General features: G+C 45.3%; 1 protein-coding gene across 1 annotated transcript in view; it reads left to right on the top strand.

The window, feature by feature from the left end:
• HAAO (3-hydroxyanthranilate 3,4-dioxygenase) overlaps positions 1-20188 on the top strand; it is a 64831-nt gene that overhangs the window by 8580 nt on the left and 36063 nt on the right. The window contains exons 3-5 of the mRNA XM_040351529.1: positions 3196-3279; positions 13663-13769; positions 15897-15989. Of these exons, the coding sequence (XP_040207463.1) occupies positions 3196-3279; positions 13663-13769; positions 15897-15989 (284 nt within the window). The remainder of the gene's footprint in view (positions 1-3195; positions 3280-13662; positions 13770-15896; positions 15990-20188) is intronic.

Raw genomic sequence — 20188 nt, 5'->3', positions numbered from 1 at the left:
AATTACGCAGAACCCCCAAACATTATATATGTTTTTTTAGCAGACACCCTAGGGAATAAAACGACAGTCATTGAAACGTTTTATCTTGCACGGTATTTGCACAATAATTTTTCAAACGCCTTTTTTTGGGGAAAAAAATTGTTTCATGAATTAAAAAAATAACAAAACAATAAAGTTAGCCCAATTTTTTTGTAAAATATGAAAGATGATGTTACACCGAGTAAATAGATACCTAACATGTCACGCTTTAAAATTGCGCACACTCATGGAATGGCGCCAAACTTCGGTACTTAAAAATCTCCATAGGCAACGCTTTGAATTTTTTTACAGGTTACCAGTTTAGATTTACAGAGGAGATCTAGTGCTAGAATTGTTGCTGGCACTGTAACGCACGCGGCGATACCTCACATATGTGATTTAAACAGCGTTTACACATGTCGGCGGGACTTGCGTTCGCTTCTGGCCGCAAGCTAGTGGGGACAGGGGCGTTCAATTTTACATATTTTTTTTTTTTTTTTACACTTTTTTTTTTAATTAAATTTTTTTTATTATCACTTTTATTCCTATTACAAGGAATGTAAACATCCCTTGTAATAGGAATGTGTGTGACAGGTACTCTTTATGGAGATATGCGGGGTCAATAAGACCCCACATCTCTCCTCCAGGCTGGAAAGCATGAAATCGGTGAAAAAAAATTCACCAATCTCATGCGTACTGTTGCTTAGCAGCCGCAATTGCGGCTTTGTTTACTTACGGGGACCCGGGCGTGACGTCATCACATCGCGCCCGGGTCCTCCGATGGTCATAGAGATGACTGGTGACCATCTGGTCACCAGTCATCTCTATGCTTCCTGCCAGCGCTGGACGATTCGTTCTCCGGGCCCCCGATGGCACGGGAGAGCCCGGAGAAGCACCAGATGGCGGCGGGAGGGGACATCCCGCCGCCTGTAAGAACGATCTAGCGGCGGAACCGCCTCTATGATCGTTCTTACGTTGTGCAGAATCGCCGGCAGAAGAGAAGGATATCTGAATGATGTCACTAGCTGCAGGCATCATTCAGATATCCCCCCCACAAAGCCCAGGACGTCATATGACGCCCACTCTGAACGGTAGGGGTTCTTTGTGGACGTCATTTTACAATGGGCCGGTATTGAAGTGGTTAAATTCCCAAACAGAACATATTTTTACGGATGAGCACTGGTGCCTTACTAAAAGAAGTTTACAAGAATTATATTCTGACTTTTTAAGTCAGAATTCCGTGATTTAAAAGCCAGAATTCTGAAATTTTATTTTTTACTGAAATTTGCACTTGATAAAAACCACAAATTTCGTGTGACATAAAAAATTACCTACTGTACCACTCTTTTGTTCTCCAAAATCCTTGCTTTCAGAAACTTGGAAGAGCCCCTGGGGCCATTCTTCAAAATGTATTAACATTTGGTAAAATCGGAATTCTGACTTAAAAAATTTGAATTTTGTTTATCCACTTCCGGACCGGCTTACATACATATAGTATTATAGTTCATTAGTTCAGAAGCTTATAGCGGGCAGATGCTTGCAGCTACAGCCATCAACTAAGTATTATTTATTTTTTTAATCTGCAGGCGATTCTCTATTTGGTTTTGAGCAGCTAATTAGCCACTGGATTAAGTGATTTCTATTCCAGGATCTTCGGTCTCTCCTGGCACTGAAGGCGGTGCATCCGCTGGGTTACCATAGAGCTGATCAGGGACCGGAATGCCCCCGATTATTTCTATGTTATACGAAACTGGAGGCGACGGTATGTTTTGGTCTTTTTTTTTGAGTAAGGGTTGCTCATTCACAAAAAAACTCCAACAAGTCATATAAGGACACTCTTCCCTTTATAATAGATTCTGGACACAGTCCCTTAAGTAGTAGGGCATAACATGGGGCACCTTTAGCAACGTCCCAGGCCAGGAAAACCTTTGCTTCAGTGCAACAGCAACAGTCACTGAAATCCTTAACCCCTTGGGTCTGTATTCAGTGTCCAAAAGGCTTAGGCCCCATACACACGATAGAATCCATCCGCTGAAAAATCCCAGCGAATGGGTTTCAGCGGATAGATCCTATGGTGTGTACACTCCAGCGGATCTGTTTCCGCAGATATTTATCCCCTGGGATGGATTCCAGCAGATAAATATTTGCTGACATGCTAAACAAATCTATCCGCTGGAATCCATCCCAACGGATGGATCCGCTGGTCTGTATAGACTCACCGGATCCATCCGTCCGAAGGGATCCCCCGCATGCGTCGTAATGATTCGACGCATGCGTGGAATTCCTTATATGACAGCGTCGCGCACGTCGCCGCGTCATAATCGCGGCGACGGCGCGACACGTCATCGCCAGAGGATTTCGGCGCGGATTTCAATGCAATGGTGTGTACACTCCATCGCATGGAAATCCGCACAAATCCTCGCTCGGCATAGACCAGGTAAGTTCCCTACACCTCGTTTTAAGGTAAGTATTTCATAATGAACTAGTATGCGGTGCATACTAGCTCATTATGGCTTTTACTTTTCAGGTGTAAAAAAAACAAAACAAATGCGGGTATACAACCGCTTTAAGCTCCTGAAGAACTTGTAGAAGGATAGGCTCCCCAGCTAAGACAGCTGGGGCCTCAATGAGACCGTCTGGACCCTTTGCAGGATAGCCAGGAATGACAGGCAGCCCTTCTGGATGGGAACCTCTCCTCCTGGCAAAATAATCCCTCTCTCTGTGGTTCCAAACCATTTATGTACTCCCAAACCACAATCTGGGCACACCTCCCGCATTGGCTGGAACTACATAAATATTCAGGCAACCTGTTTGACTCTTCCACCCACTTTATCCTGGAAGTCTTCAGAAACCAGGGGAAAGCAATCAAACTTGCAGCCTGCAGAATACAGAGCAGGCTAAAACAATCACACACTGCTCGACTGGTTACAGGAGAGCCAAAGGACTAAATTTGCCCAGTCAAACCTAGCAGCCTAACTAGGAGGGTGCTACACAACTTTTTCTATGCTAGCTGTCCTTACACAGTGATTGCAAATTATACTACAGTGAGCCTGATAGTGAAGACTGCCTTTATGCTTCAATCCTTGTGACTGATTAAAGCACATAAAGTTCCAAAACACGGTTTAGTAAACCAAAACTCTGAAGTTAAACTGAATTTTCAATTTTCCTGTTTTCTAGTTATTTTACCAGCTGGAAGGGGACATGTGTCTGAAGATCATTGAAAATGGAGAACACAGAGATATCCACATCAGAGAAGGAGAGGTACAGCAGATAACACGACAATTTGACTTATTTTAGACAGGAAATATGTTATATTTAAAGGCACCCCCCTCCCCTCCAATAAAAAAATATTTTTGGGATAGCACATAGTTTTATTTTACAATCGACCTCTCCTAACCGCAATTAAGATTAAACAGATCTCAAATTTTCCTTAATTATAACAAATTTCCTTTGAATGAATGAATGAAAAACTTATAAAGCGCGGCGCATGCGAACTGAATCGCTTCTGGGCGCTAGTTGTTCGTGTCTCATGACATCAAAAGAGCAGAGTTTTGATCCGTCTTCTGAAAGTCAGATGGTTTTCCTCCAACCGAATGCTGGTTGGTAAAGCGTTCCATAGTCTAGGACCCTGAAAAGCAAACCTTCTTTCTCCTTTGGACTTGTATTTGGTTTTTGGTACCCTGACCAGATTTTGGTCGGTGGATCGCAGAACGCGATTTGAATTGTGAGGTTCTATCTTGTCGCAAAGATATTGCGGAGCCTTCCCATGGATGCACTTATGTGTCAGGCAGAGTGCTTTAAATGCAATTCTGTCTTTTACTGGCAGCCAGTGAAGGGTTCTCAACGAAGGTGAGATTGATTCCCATTTTTTTTTCCCAGTCACCAGTCTGGCGGCCGTATTCTGAACGACTTGCAGACGGGAGATTTGGTACTTTGGGAGTCCGAGGTACAGGGCGTTAGCATAGTCCAGTCTGGAATTCACGATTGTTCCCACCACGACTGCTACGTCTTCTTTGGGGATAAATGGAATAAGTCTGTAGGCGCAACAGATGGTGCGCTCCGCTGACTACTGACCCTATTTGTGCATCCATTGTCATGAAGGTGTCGAAGATGACCCCGAGACTTTTGACTTTGGAGCTAGGGGTGATGATTTGGCCCAGAATGGGCGGGGGTGTCCAGGTTGTTGCCAGTTGACTCTTTCGGCTGGCGTGAAACATAAGGAGTTCTGTTTTTGAACTGTTGAGTTTAAGATAACTCTTAGTCATCCAGTTTTCTATCAAAGAGAGACATTTCTCTAAACTGAGATGATGATCCTTTTTGTTGCAGATGCGAAAATACAGTTGCGTATCGTCTGCATAAGAGTGATAGAGTAGTTCTTGGCTACTGATAATATCAAAGAGAGGGCGAAGATAGATGTTGAAAAGCACCGGTGACAGGGGGGATCCTTGGGGGACTCCACATGACACCGTGCGCTTTTCCGACGTGAAACAACCCAATTTAACTGTTTGTGATCGGTTTTCAAGAAAGGAAGAAAACCATGGTAAATCACCTTCTGCGACTTCTGCTACCTTGGCTAGTCGCATCAGTAACAGTTTGTGGTCTACCGTGTCAAAGGCTGCGCTTAGGTCCAGCAGAACCAGGAGACAAGATTCTCCTTCGTCTGCGGCCTCGAGGGCATCGTCCCATATTTTGAGTAAGGCCGTTTCTGTCCCGTGTCCGGGACGGAAGCCTGATTGTAATGGATCCAGTAGATTGTGGGTATCTAGATGCTGTTGCAGCTGTTGTACCACTACTTTCTCCATTATCTTGGAGAGAACATTTAGGCCTGTTATGGGACGGCGGTGAGTTGGGTCCTTGGGATCCAGGTTAGGTTTTTTCAAGATGGGCTGGATTGTGCCCTCTTTCAACAGGGATGGCACTGTGCCTTCCTTAAATGACTGGTTTATAAGCTGTGTGATGGGTGGTGCCAGGATGTCGGCACATTCCTTCAGCAGTTTGGTGGGGATGATATCATTGGGCGATGTGCTGTTCCGCAAAGCACCAATGATATTTTTTGTGGTATCGATGGAGATCGGTTCCAGAGTGAACTTTGTTGATTGTAGAGCGTTTCTGTGGGTGTTTTGTGGTTGATTGACGGTGGGGTTGAGGGGGGTATTGTTTTGCATGATGCTTTCCCGGATTCTTTCAATTTTGTTGATGAAGAAATCCGATAGTTCATTGCAGAACTCTTGGGTGTCTGAGTTGGGGACTTCAAGACATCCTGGATTCATGGTCTGGGTGACCATCTTGAAGAGTTCGCAGGGGGGTTTAGGGCGCTGTTAATCGCCATAGAAAAATGGTGTTTCTCGGCTTTGAAGATTTCTTTATGATATCGTGTTGTTATTGCCTTGTAGATGATGAGGTTATCCTCTGCAGGGCTTCTTTTCTTGCTTCAGAAGCGACAGCTGGTTGTTGAACCAGCCGGACTTTCTTTTTCGGATGCAGGCTTTGCGTTTCGGTGCTACTGAATCGGCTGACTGTAGCAGGGCTGCGTTTATGGCATCCAGTGTATCTGCGGCTGTTTGATGTGGATGGATTGTTTTGATTCTGTTTCCCAAGGTAGATTTGAAGAGTTCCGAATGGAGCTTCTTCTGAGATCTAGCCCAGTGTATTGTCACCGGCTTGGGTGCTTTTATCACTGGGGGAATTTTGGAGATTATGAAATTAATTGCATGGTGGTCTGTCCATGGCAATGGTTCATTTTCTAAAATGCTTATTTTCAGATTTTGTCTGAAAATTAGGTCGAGTGTGTGACCTGAAGCATGTGTTGGCCCGCATATAAGTTGCTGTAGCCCTAATCCCTCCAGGTGATCAATGCAGGCGTCCGCAATGGGATCCTGTGCGGAGTTGGCCCACAGATTAAAGTCCCCGAGCAGCAAAAGGTGTTTGCTGTTAAGGGTATAAGTGGATATAAACTCCGTTAATGATGGCAAAAACTGCGATTTTGGCCCAGGTGGCCTATAGCAGAGGAGAATGTGAACAGTCTCCTGGGGGGAAGTTTGAAGTTGAAGAGTAAGGGTTTCCATGAATGGAAGAGGATTTTGAAGAGCTGGCTTAGTGATTGTAATGCGATTCTTGTGGATCACCGCCAGGCCTCCTCCTCTTTGCCCTATTCTGTTTTCCGTTATAATGCGATAGTTTTCTGGCACCAATTCTCCGAGAATGGTGTTGCAGTCGTCTGAGAGCCAGCTTTCTGTAATAAAGAGGCAGTCTAGATCATTTTGTAGTAAGAAATCGTGGATTTCTAATCGGTGTTTTACTGCCGATCTTGTGTTGATCAAAGCACATGATATGTGCTCAAGCTGGGTTAAATGGTTGAAATTTTTGATGGTCGATCGTCGATCGAATCTCAAAAGTTGCTCTATTTTTAAGGCCTTTTTGGTGACGGCTGGTAATGCTGTTGCGAATTGTCTCAGACCCCGAATAGAGTCCGCAGAGTATCGCAGATTAGCCATTGTCGCCAGTCACATTGTCGTCAGTCTTTCCTAATTGCGGCGGCCGCGAATGAGGCCTGGTCTGGGGCGGATGCGGAAAGAGCCGCGAGACGCCGGACGTGATGGGTGGAAGACTGTCCAAGTGAGCCGTCACTCGTTGAGTCTTCTCTCCCAGATTGGTCCAGAGGAAGGCGAAAAACCCCAGGCGTGCTGTGCCAATCTGCAGCGATCGGGGGAAAAAATTCCTTCCTGACCCCTTAACGGCGATCGGTGCAACCCTGGATCAATTGGCTAGGGGGGTGTGGTGGACCCTGCCTGGCTGCACTATCCCTGGGGAGAGCCGACTCGTTTGAGAGCGTCCTGCTCTCACTAACCCTGGGGTGAGCAGACTAAGATGAGAGCGTCTGCTGCACCGCTGAATCTATATAGCAAGAGTTCCAACTTTATTAGCTGCAAGCTTGTTCTGGATCAGTGAATGAAAAAAATAATGAAGACTCCTGTCTTACCTCCTGTTTCAAACTCCTGGTTTTTAACTTGCACTTTTGATCAAAGAATGCACTTCTGATCAGAGAGTCCACATGTGAAGCCACCATCAACTGGGAGCCAGCTCCTCTGGGAGCTTGTACAGCCACTTTATACTCACCTGTGAAGACCTGTGAACAAACACACACCTGTGTGGTAAGGCAAGTGCCGTTTTGGCGTTCCTCCCTTCAGGTACGTTGGTGTAACTTTGCGGTGGCGTAGTTTAAGGAATTTAAGCTACGCCGCCGTAAGTTAGCGAGGCAAGTACATGATTCACAATGTACTTGCCTGCTAAGTTAAGTTGGCGTAGCCTAAATCGGCGGGCGTAAGGGCGCCTAATTCAAATGTGTTTGAGGGGGGCGTGTTTTATGTTAATGGCGCTTGACCTCACGTTTTTTACGGTTTTATTTTTACTGCGCATGCGCCGGGCGCCTACAACTCCCAGTGTGCATTGCAGCTAAGTACGCCGCACGGGCCTATTGATTTTGACGTGGACGTAAACAACGTAAATCTCAATTTACGGACGACTTACGCAAACTACGTAAAAAATTAGAATTTCAACGCGGGAACGGCGGCCATACTTAACATTACTATTCCATGTAGGGCTAAGCTCCAACTTTACGCGGCCTATCTCTTACGTAAACGGCGTAAAAGTACTGCGTCGGCCGGGCGTACGTTCGTGAATCGGCGTATCTCCTCATTTACATATTCTACGCCGACCGCAATGGAAGCGCCACCTAGCGGCCATCCAAAATATTGCAATCTAAGATAGGACGGCGCAAGCCGTCGTATCTTAGATATGTTTAAGCGTATCTCTGTTTGAGCATACGCTTAAACATGAGTCGGCGTAGATTCTGAGTTAGGTCGGCTTATCTTCTGATAAGTCGGCCTAACTCTTACTGAATCTACCCAATAGTCACTGACTCAGGGAGCTCTGAGAACTCAAAAACATTTTTTTCACTTTCAATAAATATTTATGAAGTTTCAAGACATATCAAGTGTACATTTCTACTGTTCATTGCAAATAATATAAAGGTATCAGATTGAAATCTCGCTGATTGTTCGGGGCAGAGTCTAAGCTTGCTAAAGCTGTATTGATATATAGAGAGGGTATGCTCTTGACTAGATTGACAGTATAGTGGATGCAGCGCTCAACCCCAGAAAAGGGCCACTTATTTTTGTCCCAGGTTCTTTTCCCACTAGTGTAGCAGTAGCCAGGCAAAGAGCAACATGCACTCTTTTAGCTCAATAAACAATCTAGGGCATGGGTGCTCAACCTGTGGCCCTTCAGCTGTTGCGGAACTACAAGTCCTATCATGCCTCATCCTTTGGGAGTCATGCGTGTTTAACTGATAGCCTTGCAATACATCATGGGACTTGTAGTTCTGCAACAGCTGGAGGGCCACAGGTTGAGAAGCCATGTTCTAGGGGTTGCCTTTTTCAAACCTTATTGCTGGTTAACCTGGATTGGTCTCATGGGAGCTGTGGGATATTTCAGATAGTAATGAGAGGACACTATTCTCTCTGCAGTTACTTCCTAGAACAGTCCCTTCAGCAAAATATCAGGAAATGGAAAGCACTGGGACACTAAGCAATGTTCCTTACTATTGGTGCATTAGGGGTTAACAGCAGCCACAGTCCCTAGGATCCTTTATTCAGTGTCCCCGGGTACATAGATGTTTCCCTCCAGCCTCACACAGACAATTCCTTGGTGAATCTTCCAGACCAGATCACCGGTGAAACTCCTCTTACCTCCAGAGAATTGTGACAGATAATACCGCTCTAAAAACAGTTGATCCCTTGGCTTTGCTTCCGTCCCACTAAACCAAAAGGGTGCTGGCTATGCACAGGTACATTGGATAGAAGAAGGTCCTGGACTGCCGACTGCCGCACTCCTTAAAACGATGTCTTTATTGTACAAATAAAATCCAAAAAACAACCAAAGCAATGCAGTCAAAATGTAGTGGACAACAGGAAAAAGGTGGCTGACCTGTTTCACATCACGTGATTCTTACTCGTAGCTCCAGAGAATTGTAGCAGAATAGGCCCCCCAAAGCACAGCTGGGACCTCAGTGAACACAAGTATAATCTTCAGCTGTACTGCCCATAAAGTCAGCAGCCCTTCAGCCTGGGAACTTCTTCTCCCGGACAAAAACTCTGCTACCTTAGGCTCCACGCTATTTATGCACTCTCCCAGCCACCTTCTGGGCACCCTACCAGTTTAATTGGGGTTTGGAAAAACAGGGGAGGTTTTAAGTGGAGTGGAGGGGTGTAAACCAAGTGTGCCTGAGACAAGAGCGATGGAAGAGATAGATTGTGAGGTACAGTAGATTAAACCCTTTCGTCTGAAAAGCACTGGACAAGTGCATAATATCTGCACCATAATTTCAGGCGGCAACACCCCCCCCTCGGTTCTCTGCTCCAGGAGGTCCATACCTGAAGCTGTGTAAGGGGCCCCATAGTTCATGATGGTGGCCCTGCGCTACCTTTAACCAGAAAATGCTACCTACTTCCTAGCAAATAAGCAGAAACTATGGTTTGTAAACAGTAGAAATATGCTTAAAAGTTACTTAACTTAAAAAGCGTCTTTAGGTTTAGCTTCTTCTGACTGTACAGACCTTCCTTAGTGTTACCTCATTTTTAAGTACCCCTTTCATTCTCTGTCGTTTGGCTTTTTATTTTAAATGTTTTACCATTTCCACATGGGTGTGGCCCTTTTTGCAATACTGTGTTTCAGTGGGAGAAGCGTTCTCCTATTCGATCTCTAGATGGCACTGTTGTATCATACATGCCATAGGGCATAGGACATATATGCAAAACATAAATACATTTGTGCCAATAGTGAGAAAATATATACAACATTTTAAAAATTCATAATCTAGTACTAGCTTCTGTTCCAAACCTAGTGGTTAAAGCAATGATATACAGTCCGCAAGAGTAATGTTCTCTACGCAAAAAAAACTGTGCTTGCTATTATAGAATTGCAGCGCTTGCTAGGTGCTGACGTCATAGGCCTCTCTCTGGGTATCTGCAGCTGGTTTCTAGGTTTCCACTTGTCCTACCCTTTCTCCTGCTTGCTTGGTACTCAATGACCAGTCCAGGGTATTTTTTTATGTATTTTTTTACTTAGGAACTTGGAAGGGAGAAGGGATTAGTGGGATACTCCAACTGGAACTATTCTCAATGATTAAGGGCAACTCTCTCACTTGGTCTCACCAGATCATTTGTGGAACCCATCACACTGCTTTAACCATACAGCCACATGTATGGAGGAATTAAGTCTTCTTGCTCTCACTAGCAGCAGGCTTGATGCACAACATCAGGGGTCTCCAAACCCCCGGCCCGCAGGGCCACATCTGGCCCGCTTGGATGTTTTATCTGGCCCGCAGCTTATTCAGAGACTGCCTGCTTCAATTCCCCCGTGCGGGCAGTAGGACAGAGCATTAGGCAGGTGGGGTGATGTATGTGTGCCGCTGTCAGAGCGGATCCAATGAGGCAGAGGATGGTGGGCGGATTCCCATGCATGCAGGAAAGAGCCGGGGCCCCGTTGTCGGGCAGCATGGATGTGGGCTGGCTGTGCGTGCTGGAGTCAGGCTGGGGGAGTGGTGGCAGAGGAGGAGGTTGGGCTGGGGAAGTAGTGGCAGAGGAGGAGGTTGGGCTGGGGGAGTGGCGGCAGAGAAGGACGTTGGGCTGGGGGAGTGGCGGCAGAGGAGGAGGTTGGGCTGGGGGAGTGGCGGCAGAGGAGGAGGTTAGGCTGGGGGAGTGGCGGCAGAGGAGGAGGTTGGGCTAAGGGAGTGGCGACAGACGAGGAGGAGGTTGGGCTGGGGGAGTGGTGGCAGAGGACGAGGTTAGGCTGGGGGAGTGGCAGCAGAGGAGGAGGGTTAGACTGGGGGAGTGGTGGCAGAGGACGAGGTTAGGCTGGGGGAGTGGTGGCAAAGGAGGAGGTTGGGCTAGGGGAGTGGTGGTAGAGGAGGAGGTGTGGCAGAGGGCGAGGTTGGAGTGGAGGAGACTCTGTGCAGCTGCCAGATTTCTATGAAGGTATTGTGCCTGTTCCAGTGGAAGCTAACCCACCCTGGTGTGCTGCAGATTCCTCCACTGACATCATCTGGAGGAGGAGCCGCAGGACTGGGAGGAACTGCCTGCAGGAATGCAAAACCCAAAAGGTGTGTGTGATGGTGGAGGGGTGTGTTAGGAGAGAGGTATGAGGAGGGGGGGGGGGTGTGATCAGAGTGGAGAGATTTAGGGCGATGTGATCTGGGGTGGTGGTAATCAGGTATCTGGGCGGGTGGTGTTATATTGGGGGGGGTATCTGGGGGTGTAATCAGGATGGGGGACACAGACGTGCGGAAAGGCTCTGACGGGGACACAGAAGTGAGGAAAGGCTCTGACGGGCACACAGCCGTGAGTAAAGGCTCTGACTGGGACAAAGACGTGCGTAAAGGCTCTGACGGGGACACAGAAGTGCAGAAAGGCTCTGATGTGATTATTTACATTTTTATTCATTTATTTCTAAATACATTTTTTCGGCCCTCGAATATTTATAAAATCTACAATGTGGCCCTTGGGCTAAAAAGTTTGGAGACCCCTGTACTATATTATCTTCAGGATACTCTCTAGCATCCCCTTTACTGACACCCGTCCACTGACTCTTCTCGCTGAAGGAGTGGCCCTTACTTGACAGGCCCCAAAGACACAGATCTGTACTCACAGTAGGCAGAAACAGAAACTTCCTGGTGTCTCCCTTCCAGTCAGCTCTGCAAAACCTCTGGGTTCAGCTTCTCTCTTTCTAGGCCAGGGGTGGGGAACCTGCGGCCCGGCCCGCAAAATCATTCCATCCGGCCCCCCCCGTGCCGCTGAGTGTGTGTCTGCGGAGCTGTCAGAAGGAGCCGATGTTTACCTTGTAGTTTCGGCTCCTTCTGATTAGGGGTGCAACAGATCGTCACCGATCCGTGATCCGAACGGGTCACACCATTTGGAGCCTCGGCCTAGGAAAGTCCCCGGCTTCGGCCTAGCTCCGGATCGGCGGCCATCTTGGTACACCCGGCAGCGGCCCTCCTCTCTGTTCACACTCACAGAGGGGGAGGAGCCCGCGCTCGAGGGAAACACACGCCGCTGTCTGAGGTCTGAGGTCTGCACTACTGTGGGGGTTACTGTCTGAGGTCTGCACTACTGTGGGGGTTACTGTCTGAGGTCTGCACTACTGTGGGGGTTACTGTCTGAGGTCTGCACTACTGTGGGGGTTACTGTCCGAGGTCTGCACTACTGTGGGGGTTACTGTCTGAGGTCTGCACTACTGTGGGGGTTACTGTCCGAGGTCTGCACTACTGTGGGGGTTACTGTCTGAGGTCTGCACTACTGTGGGGGTTACTGTTTGACCAAATATAACAGGCTAAGTTGATCATTTTGTACGGCCCCCAAATGATGTTACAAAAATTCAAATAGCCCTTGGCAGAAAAAAGGTTCCCCACCCCTGTTCTAGGCCCTTGGTCGACCACCAAAGACTGCACAACCATCTCACCGGAGGAGAGGGCAGCGGCCCTCTCCCTCCTGGACTCAACTAACTCTGAGCACATGTACCCTGGGTTTTTATACAGTATCCCAACATGCAATGCAGCACTTTTCCTCTGCCAATTGCCAGGACTGTAACAAAGCCTGTGCACTCACTTGTCAGGTCCCCTTCCTTTGTCCAATATTCCTCCCTATTGGACCAGTGAGGGATAGTCAAACAAGCTGAGCCCCACCCGAGCACAATGAGCAGACCTAACCAATAGATCCTGCTCCCTGGTAGACAGAGAGCACTCTAAAGGCCCGTACACACATTCGGATTTTCGGTATGATGGCAGGCTGTTTGTATACTCCATCGGACAATTGTTGTTGGATTTTCTGCCAACAAATGTTGGACAGCATGCTTTACAATTTTCCGACAATAAATGTGTGTTGTCGGATTATCCAATCGTGTGTACAGAAGTCCTTTGGAAAAAAATCCAAAGTACAAACACGCATGCTCAGAAGCGATGCTAATCATAACACAACATTAGCAGAAGTTGCCCAAAGGGTGGCGCTAAAGAGCTGAAAAAACACGTTGTTTTGTGTTTGTTGGCCGACAATTATTTGCTGTTTTGTATGCAAGACAAGTTTATGGCCAATGCCCTTCGGACAAAAGTCCTACGCTTTGTCTGCGGAAAATCCGATCGTGTGTACCAGGCTTCTTCCTGGTAAGCAGAAAGACCAAAAACTATACTCTCTTCTAGCACTCACCTAGGAGGGTGCTACATAATATACACTGTGATGTATATAAATGTGCTCAATGAAAAAAAATATATATAAATGTGCCCCTTATGGACGGGCCGCCGCTGACCTTTAGGTAAACTGAATTCCACACAAGCTGTATCTCTGCAGGGATAATTGTAATGGTAACAAAACACAAGCATGAGTAGAGACAAAGCTGATACTGAAACGTCTATATGACCTGGCCTTCCCAAGGACATCTGTGAATTTGTCTGCCTTTGCGGGTTATTTAGTTATTGGTGAGTTTGATTAGAGAATTGTCATGGGTGAGGCTTAATTACGGCTTACTGCAGGAAGATAATGTTGTATTTGCATGAATTTTCTCCAAACCATTCCACAATAACACGTTCTGTCTGCACAGATGTTTCTGCTTCCTGCTCGAATCCCGCACTCTCCGCAAAGATTCTCAAACACCGTGGGCCTGGTGCTCGAGAGGAGGAGGTTAAAAACTGAAACAGACGGCCTACGGTAAGACATAATTTGCTCTATAGTAAATAAAATATTTATGAAACCAAAATATATAACCTGTTCTCATATTTTAAAGTTGGAGTAAACTCCCATCTCTGACTTTTACCTATAGGTACTGAAAATATCTCCTAAATGTGCACTTTTTAGGAAATATATACTGTACATTCAGCTGGTAATGTCACCGGCGCATGCGCTCTGAAGGGATGGCCACCTGGGCCTCTCCCGCTCTCCCTCTGGCTCCCACAGTGACCCCTGTGGTGGGATGACTATTGATCAAAATAACTGAACCAGAACTTGCAGCAGACTTGCAGAATGTTTGCATAGAATTTTGATCTGGTGTCCTGCAATGTGGACTTGCTGCAATTGTTCAACAAACTTGTAAAGCCTGGCAAGTCTAGCAATAGCTTAGCAAGTCATTTTTAAACTTGCAGCACAATACATTGCTATCTGGGATGCAAGCAGTCCCAGTCCTTACAGCAATCAATGGCACTTACTTCCCCAAACACATGCACAACGAGAGGGTCAGATTCAGATAGGTCAGCGGATCTTTAGATCCGTGTAACCTATCTGATTTACGTTACGCCGCCGCAAGTTTTTGAGGCAAGTGCTTTATTCAGCAAATTTTCCCAGCGTGCATTGCTCCAAATGACGTCGCAAGGACGTCATTGGTTTCGACGTTAACGTAAATTACGTCCAGCCGTATTTTTGAACGACTTACGCAAACGACGTACAAAATTCAAAACTCGGCGCGGGAACGACGGCCATACTTGACATAGGATACGCCGCACTTACCCCTCCTATAGCAGGGGTAACTTTCCGCCGGAAAAAGCCGAACGCAAACGACGAAAAAAAAAAAGCGCCGGGCGATCGTTCGTTTCTGAATCGGCGTAAATGCTCATTAGCATATTCGACGCATAAAAGATATGGAAGCGCCACCTAGCGGCCGGCCTGGAATTGCAGCCTAAGATCCGACGGTGTAAGTCACTTACACCTGTCGGATCTTAGGCATAACTATTCGTAACCTGATTCTATGAATCAGGCGCATAGATACAACGGCCGGACTCAGAGATACGACGGTGTATCAGGAGATACGCCGTCGTATCTTCTTTCTGAATCCGGCCCAGAGTCTTTAGCAGAGAACCTGCTCACAATGGTCAAGGATAGCTGTTGCCTACTAACTTCCACGCAATGTTTCCCTGTGATTCCAGGACCCCTCCTTAGTTCAGCCTCCACAGGTGATGCCCTCCAACAAGTATCACTAAATCCAGATTTTCTCAGACCCACAGCCAAGCACATGCTGAGGTTCAACATCAGCTCCCAGGTACATGGGCTGAATCCCAGAGGCAGCAGCTGTAGGATAAGAACCCTCTGAACCTCCTAAATATTTATTGTCTCGCTAGCCACCTTCTGAACACCTCTTTAAAGGGGAGTTCCACCCACAATTTCACTTTTTAAATATAAATACCCCTGTAATACACAAGCTTAATGTATTCTAGTAAAGTTAGTCTGTAAACTAAGGTCCGTTTTGTTAGGTTGTTACAGCATTTAAATAGTTTATAATCTAAAAATAGACCGTGGCCATCTTAAGTGTGGGCATCATGAAGCCAGACTGTATGACTTCCTGGATTTCAGCTTTGCATATCTCCCACATGCTCAGTGCACAAGCAATGTAATAGGTTTCAGTCAGGTTTGCAAGGACTACTGGGAAACATGATGCCTATCCCAGAAACCCTTGCAAATAGCCTAGGCAAATAAGGAGGAGGAAGTAATGAAGGACTACAAAATAAAGGTATTTACAAGCAACAAATTAAATAAAAATTGTCCATTCTGAACACTATGAGATTAGAGCATGCAGCACAGACAAACATAAAAAAATGGGTGGAACTCCACTTTAAAGGGATTGGCTGAGGTCTGTTAAATATATTCATAACCCTCCTACTCTACTTTATAGAAGCTTCTTCCATAAGCAGGTAGGAGTGATCAACCACTAACCCTAGGTAAAACCTGACCAGACCAACAAAACAGATCGCTACTCCACTGAGTACAGCAGAGATGGATAGATAGATAGTTTTACCTAACAAGACTAAAAGTATATTGTGCTTTATTTTTATTTTTTTGTTCCAAAAGGTATTATGTTGACATAACCTCCACAGAGGTTTTATTTGAGAGGTGGTTTTACTGTGAAGACCTGGGAAAGCAACTGGCTCCAGTTATTAATGAGTAAGTTCGCCACCTACTGTCCAATTGAAGTATTGCAAGGGCAAATGTGTGTGAATATTAAAAACATATAAAAATGCATATATCTTTACAGAAACTTTGATAACTGCCTTGTGTTCTATTTTTGTGCATCCTTTGCATCAGCTGCCATGTTGGAATGAGACATCAAAATTAAAGTAATGGTATTACTGGACAAGAAGTCAGCTTAGGTTTTTATTTTTAGAGGCCGTAAAGCAGTTGGCTAAAGTTGGATGCATTTTGAACTGCACTTCAACTGCATAGACAGCCCAAAATCAAAGTAATCCTATAGGCATATTTCACATCATTGCAGTGCAGTACAGAGCAGTTAAAAAAAAAGTACAGCATACTGCATTTTTCTGCACTGCAAATGTAAGGAATGCGCTACAAACACGCTTCAAATGCACTGTGCCCCTTTAGGCCAAGAAAGCCGAGCCCAAAAATGTATAGAAAAATGCACTGCAGACGCAGCTCAAAACGCATGTCATGCGCGCTTCAAATGTAAACATACAGTCAAAAACGTGCTGTTATGTGTAGTTTCTGGTGTAAATGGGCCTGTACCCTATCCCTTTATATGTCAATCTTTTTATTTAAGTTTTAGAGAGAAAAAAATGGGATCAGATGAGATCTGATGAAAACGGCCTTGCTGTCTGTTTTTGTCCAATCTCCCTATAGAAATCAGCAGGGCTCTGACAGGCCCCTCCCCGCTCAGTGAGCAGAGACGGACCTGTCATCCGCTGGCTCAGCGGAGGTTAATTTAGCAATCCCCCGCTGAGCTGGTGGACTCCGCTAAAACGGATCTGCCTCATGTGAAAGGGGCCTAAGAATAAAGCATGCTGTTGCCATTCACTCTTGTGTCTAGCAAATATTGCCTTATTAGATGTTATTGAAGAGCCGCTTATACACAAAAATAAGAGTAGGTAAACACATAACCAAAATATTAAAAGGATATAAATATCATAGTGTTTCAGAACACTACAGGCATCATCATGCAAAAGACCCCTCTTCTCTCCAATTTTGGGGTGTGGATAGGGTCCTCTCTGCATGGAGAGTCTCTAAGAGAGTTACAGACCTCTCCAGAAGGGAAACAAAGTGGATTAATTTATTAGACGATGAGCCCTGAGGGGTTAAACATCGAACTGGGCATTAACAGCTCCATTAGTGATTATTTTTTTGCCACGTCAGACATAACCACAGCAAGAGACCTGCTCATGATTTTATTCATAATTCCGTCTCTCCTTCAGGTATAGCATCATTTGTGGTAATTTTTACTTGTTTCTATATTTGTTATTCTACTTTTGTATATAGTATTTTTTTTTTTCTTTCCTCCCCCACACGTAACTTCTTTCAGCCCTTTAACAATTAAAACGGGCTAGAACATTCCTCATGAGTACAAGGTCCAACAAGTTATCACAGCGTGGTACCGTAGCGCAAAACCCCTCCCTTATCCCCTCCCTCCACCTCCCCCCCCAACTGCCCGTCCCCCCCCCCCCGGACCATCTCCCGACTCCACCTAGTATTTTTATTTCCTATACTACTGCATTCTTATTCCACTCTCATATTTTCTGCGTATCTCCAAGACTTTTTAAATTCAGTCCATGTTTCCCAAATATCCTTGTTCCCTGCCTTGTTCTTTTCCGTGCCATATTTTACTTTCTCCCTCCTATATGTACCCTCTACGGAGTCGATCCACTCCCATATTTGCGGGCATTCCGGGTTTCTCCATTTTAGGGGTATCAATCGTTTCGCAGAATTCAACAAATGCGGAATCAACGATCCCCTATATTCGTTCACTGGTGTATCTCCCCCATGAAAGAGGACTACCCAAGGGTTGTCTTCCCCTTCTTTTTTAGTTATCTCTTTTATTAGGGCCAAAACTTTTCCCCAAAACATTTTGATTTTTATGCAGTCCCACCACAGGTGGGCCATCGTTCCTCTTGCCACACATCCTCTCCAACATTCCTCAGACTCTCCTACTCTGAATTTAACAATTTTATCTGGGGTAGCGTACCATCCTGTCAGGCATTTGAAGTTCATCTCGGCGGTTCTTACATCAACCGCCGAAGTGTGGGTCAAGTTAAGAATTCTCCCTATGGTCGTCTTCCCCCTTGGAACTCTTAGGTCTCTCTCCCATTTTTGTATGTAGTTTAGCGTATCCGACTCATCTATTTTCTGCAAATATTTATATACTTTGGAAATATTTCCTTTTGAGCTTTCGGTACTGCACATATGTTCCAGTGTAGTGTACTCCTCTCGTGACCTCAAAGGGTGTGGGAGGCGCTTAACGAATGACACCAACTGAAGGTATCTCCACTCGTTGAGCGCCCCAATTTCAATCCTAATTTCGTGAAGGGTCCTAATTTTGCCCTTTGATATTATATCTTTTAACTGTGTTCTATTTTTAATCCACTTACCACCTACCTCTTTAGTCCCGGGTGCAAAATATTCGTTTTCTTTCAAGTCTATAAGAGGTGAATTAAATTTAGTTTTTAATTGTTTGTGTAATCTATCCCAAATCCTTAAAGCATTATGTGTGATTGCATGTGTTGACGTGTGTAGGGTTCTACAATGTGGGGGGTTCCAAATTAATCTCCCTAACTGTGCCCTCGCTAAAGTGCATTCAATACTTATCCACCTTTTATCCTGGGACTCTTTAGCCCATTCTATAACCCGTGTGAGGACCGAAGCGTTGTAGTACAATCTGATATCAGGTACAGCCAAACCGTCTTTTTTCTTGGTCCGTTTTAAAATTTGTGCAGAGACTCTGTGTTTTTTATTGTTCCAAATATATTTCATCAGAAGGGAGTTAATTATTTTGATATAGGACGGTGGCAGATAAATTGGGACCATTTGAAATGTATATAAAATTTTGGGGATAAGAACCATTTTTACCACATTTATCCTCCCAAACCACGAAATTGGTCTATTATATATGGTTTTAATTTCTCTTTTAATTTCGTCAAGAAGGGGGATAAAGATTATTCTATATATTTTCTTAAGAGTATTTGCCATTTTTATACCCAAATACTTTATCTCTCTTTGCCACGAGAAATTGTATTTCTTCCGCAAATATAGTTCTTCCTCTTTATGAATATTAATATTCAGGATCTCCGTCTTTGTTGTATTCATTTTGAAATTTGAGACCTCGCCATATTGTTTTAAGGTATCTATTAACTTCGGGAGAGTGACTCTTGGGCTGCTTATAAAAAATAATATGTCATCTGCGAAAGCTGACAGTTTGTGCTCATCTTCACCTACTTCTACTCCATAAATTTCTGGGTTTTGTCGGACCATTGCCAAAAGGGGTTCCAATGATAGGACAAAGAGGAGGGGGGACAGGGGGCATCCCTGCCTAGTCCCATTTTTCATCTCAAAGGGTGCGGAAAGAGAACCGTTAATTTTGATCCTTGTGCAGGGATGGTAATATAGGGTTTTAATCCTCCTTATCATCCCTGGGCCTATTCCTATAGATTCTAGAGTTTGTATCAGGAATCCCCAGTCTACCCTGTCGAAAGCTTTCTCAGCGTCAACCGACAGGAATAGACCGGGGGTCCCACTTTCTTTAATCTGCTCAAGGAGGAGGAGCGCCCTCACACCATTGTCTTTTCCCTCCCTCCCAGGAATAAAGCCTACCTGGTCTGGGTGGACAATGGCTGTCATCACTCCCTTCATTCGTTCAGCCAAAATTTTTGCATACAGTTTAGTATCTACGTTCAGGAGTGAGATCGGTCGATAACCTGAGCAAATCGTATTATCCTTTCCCTCTTTTTTAATCACTGTGATCGTTGCTGTTGATGCCTCTCTACTCATCTCGTAGTCTATTCCTAGGCCATTAAAGTATTGACAAAGTCTGGGGATTAAGATGGTACTGAACTTTTGTAGGTAGGCAGATGTAAAGCCATCTGGCCCGGGACTTTTCCCCTTGGGAGTGTTTTTTAAGACCTCGCTTATTTCCAGCTCCGTTATAGAATCTTCCATTCCTTCTACCTCCCCCTCTTCTAATTTCGGGAGATTGGCTAGCTGTAATATTTCCCTAATCTTATCCATTTTTTCGCGTGGGCACCTGATCTTTTGTTGGACGCCATATAGTTCTTCATAGTAGCTCCGAAAGACTTCTGCTATTTTATTTGTCGCGTGGACTAAGTCGCCGTTCCTATTCCTGATTTTTTCAATAAAATTCCTAG

The sequence above is a fragment of the Rana temporaria genome, chromosome 4, assembly GCF_905171775.1.
Source record: "Rana temporaria chromosome 4, aRanTem1.1, whole genome shotgun sequence".
In the NCBI taxonomy this organism is placed as follows: Eukaryota; Metazoa; Chordata; class Amphibia; order Anura; family Ranidae; genus Rana; species Rana temporaria.
The sequence above is the reverse complement of the archived record's forward strand: the minus strand, read 5'-3'. Positions and strand labels throughout refer to the sequence as shown.